We start from the raw sequence: 1,804 nt of genomic DNA, 5'->3' as shown, positions 1-1,804 counted from the left end.
GCTGCAACACCCCGACTTTCAGGATTACTTTAACTGCAGCTGCTGAAATAATAATAAATAACTGTTACAAAGAACTGAAACTCGAGACTCTTTCTATAAATGTTAAATAAACATCTATTAGTAATGTCAACAAAAATGATTATACACTATTCTTTGTTATATAACATGTTTTAAATCAGTTTATTATGGGCTTACATAATGAGAAGGACTGTAGAAAGAACTGTAGGAAAAATAAAATATTCAAATGAATCATTTATTAGAATCATTTATGTGGCAGTCGTAACTATTAAATAACTAAAAGAAAAATTATTTTACTATAATTCAGGTGTGACATATATATTGAATTGAATATATATATATATATATATATTAACATTTTAATATTTGTAATAAGTTTTATTCTGGCTCATTTCTGAAACACTTAATAACAGAATCACAAGTTTCAGTTAGACATGAATGATAAGATTTTAACTATTATCAGAGCCGTGTTGTTGTGAAAAATTAATCAACACTTTCTAGTTCCATATAGCCATATAGAAAATCAACATAGAAAACATAGAATATTGAATTAGATCTTAATATATAAAACATTACCTGAGCATAATAAATGAAAAATCTTTATCTATTTCAGACAGTTGCATATTTCTGGATTGTAATAATTTTTAACATATGTAATAAAGTTTTCATCTAACAAGTGGAATGTAATTAACTCATTTCTAAAAACACTGAATAACAGATTCCCAAGTTTCAGTTAGACATGAATGATAAGATCAGATGTTTCACCAAAAGATTGAAATGAACATTATGGCCATTTTGATGGAATAAACTGGTGAGATAAATGAGGTGTGGTGTGTCAGTGATATTTAAGCTCACTATGACTTATAGCACTAAATGTGTTGTAAAAGGAAAGCTGGAAACATTTGGTTCAGTAATAATGGAGGTGATTTAACTCTCCCTAATCTATTTGCTAATAACAAGGTGAGAAAATGAACATGGTTCAGAATGAATGAAATTATTGGAAGTAAAATAAAATCATTTTTTGTGTTTATAAAAGTTGAAATGTAATTTCCTGAGAAAAGGCCTTTGGGGGCGTGTCTCAGTCACATGGTCCCTGTCTTTCTGAGATTTCTCCTCCACATCATCATATTCTGTAAAATAAACACATTTACTTCTTTAATATATCATTTATATTGTATTAATAGTAATTGTTTTGTAACACCTTAAAATACAGTAAATGATGCACTATGTAGGATTTCTCTGATATTTCAACAATAAATGAAGAGAACAGAGGACATTTATCAGATCAGTTTTCTTAATCTGACTGAATGGAGATTTGTTATAAAAACAGTAAGCTGATGTTTATGTTATATATCATAGATAATATTTACAGTAGATCTTATCTAAACTGTTTAATAAATGCACATGTTTAATTATATTTGTTCTAAAATCTGATCTGAAAGTTGATATTTATTATATACCATATATAATATAATCATATATAATCTAATCTTTTACTCTGCTGCCTGTGAACTTATGTACATTACAGAATAAACAGGAAGTCACTCACCTTCTGTCTCTCCTACATCCTGTTCCTCAGTGATGACATCATCATAATCTTCTGGATTGTCTAATGAACAAATAAATGAATCAGTAATAAACCACTGTGTGTGTTGCTGTTATAGTAAAATACTGAGTTACAGGGTGGTGTGATGAAGCAGAGGATTTTAATCTGAAAAACAATGAAATATAATTTTCTTACAGAAAACTTCACCATGTCAATGACAACAGATTTTTTTTTATAATT

At 28.0% G+C, this 1,804-nt stretch overlaps 1 protein-coding gene across 1 annotated transcript in view; it reads right to left on the bottom strand.

Moving 5' to 3' along the window:
* Positions 1-266: 266 nt before the first annotated feature.
* The window catches only part of LOC131369928 (scavenger receptor cysteine-rich type 1 protein M130-like), a 7,493-nt gene continuing 5,955 nt past the window's right edge, over positions 267-1,804 (bottom strand). The window contains exons 13-14 of the mRNA XM_058416803.1: positions 1,568-1,627; positions 267-1,148 (exon numbers count right to left, since the gene is read on the bottom strand). Of these exons, the coding sequence (XP_058272786.1) occupies positions 1,033-1,148; positions 1,568-1,627 (176 nt within the window). The 3' untranslated portion in view covers positions 267-1,032. The remainder of the gene's footprint in view (positions 1,149-1,567; positions 1,628-1,804) is intronic.

Source organism: Hemibagrus wyckioides, linkage group LG19 (genome assembly GCF_019097595.1).
Source record: "Hemibagrus wyckioides isolate EC202008001 linkage group LG19, SWU_Hwy_1.0, whole genome shotgun sequence".
NCBI classification, from domain to species: domain Eukaryota; kingdom Metazoa; phylum Chordata; class Actinopteri; order Siluriformes; family Bagridae; genus Hemibagrus; species Hemibagrus wyckioides.
The sequence above is the reverse complement of the archived record's forward strand: the minus strand, read 5'-3'. Positions and strand labels throughout refer to the sequence as shown.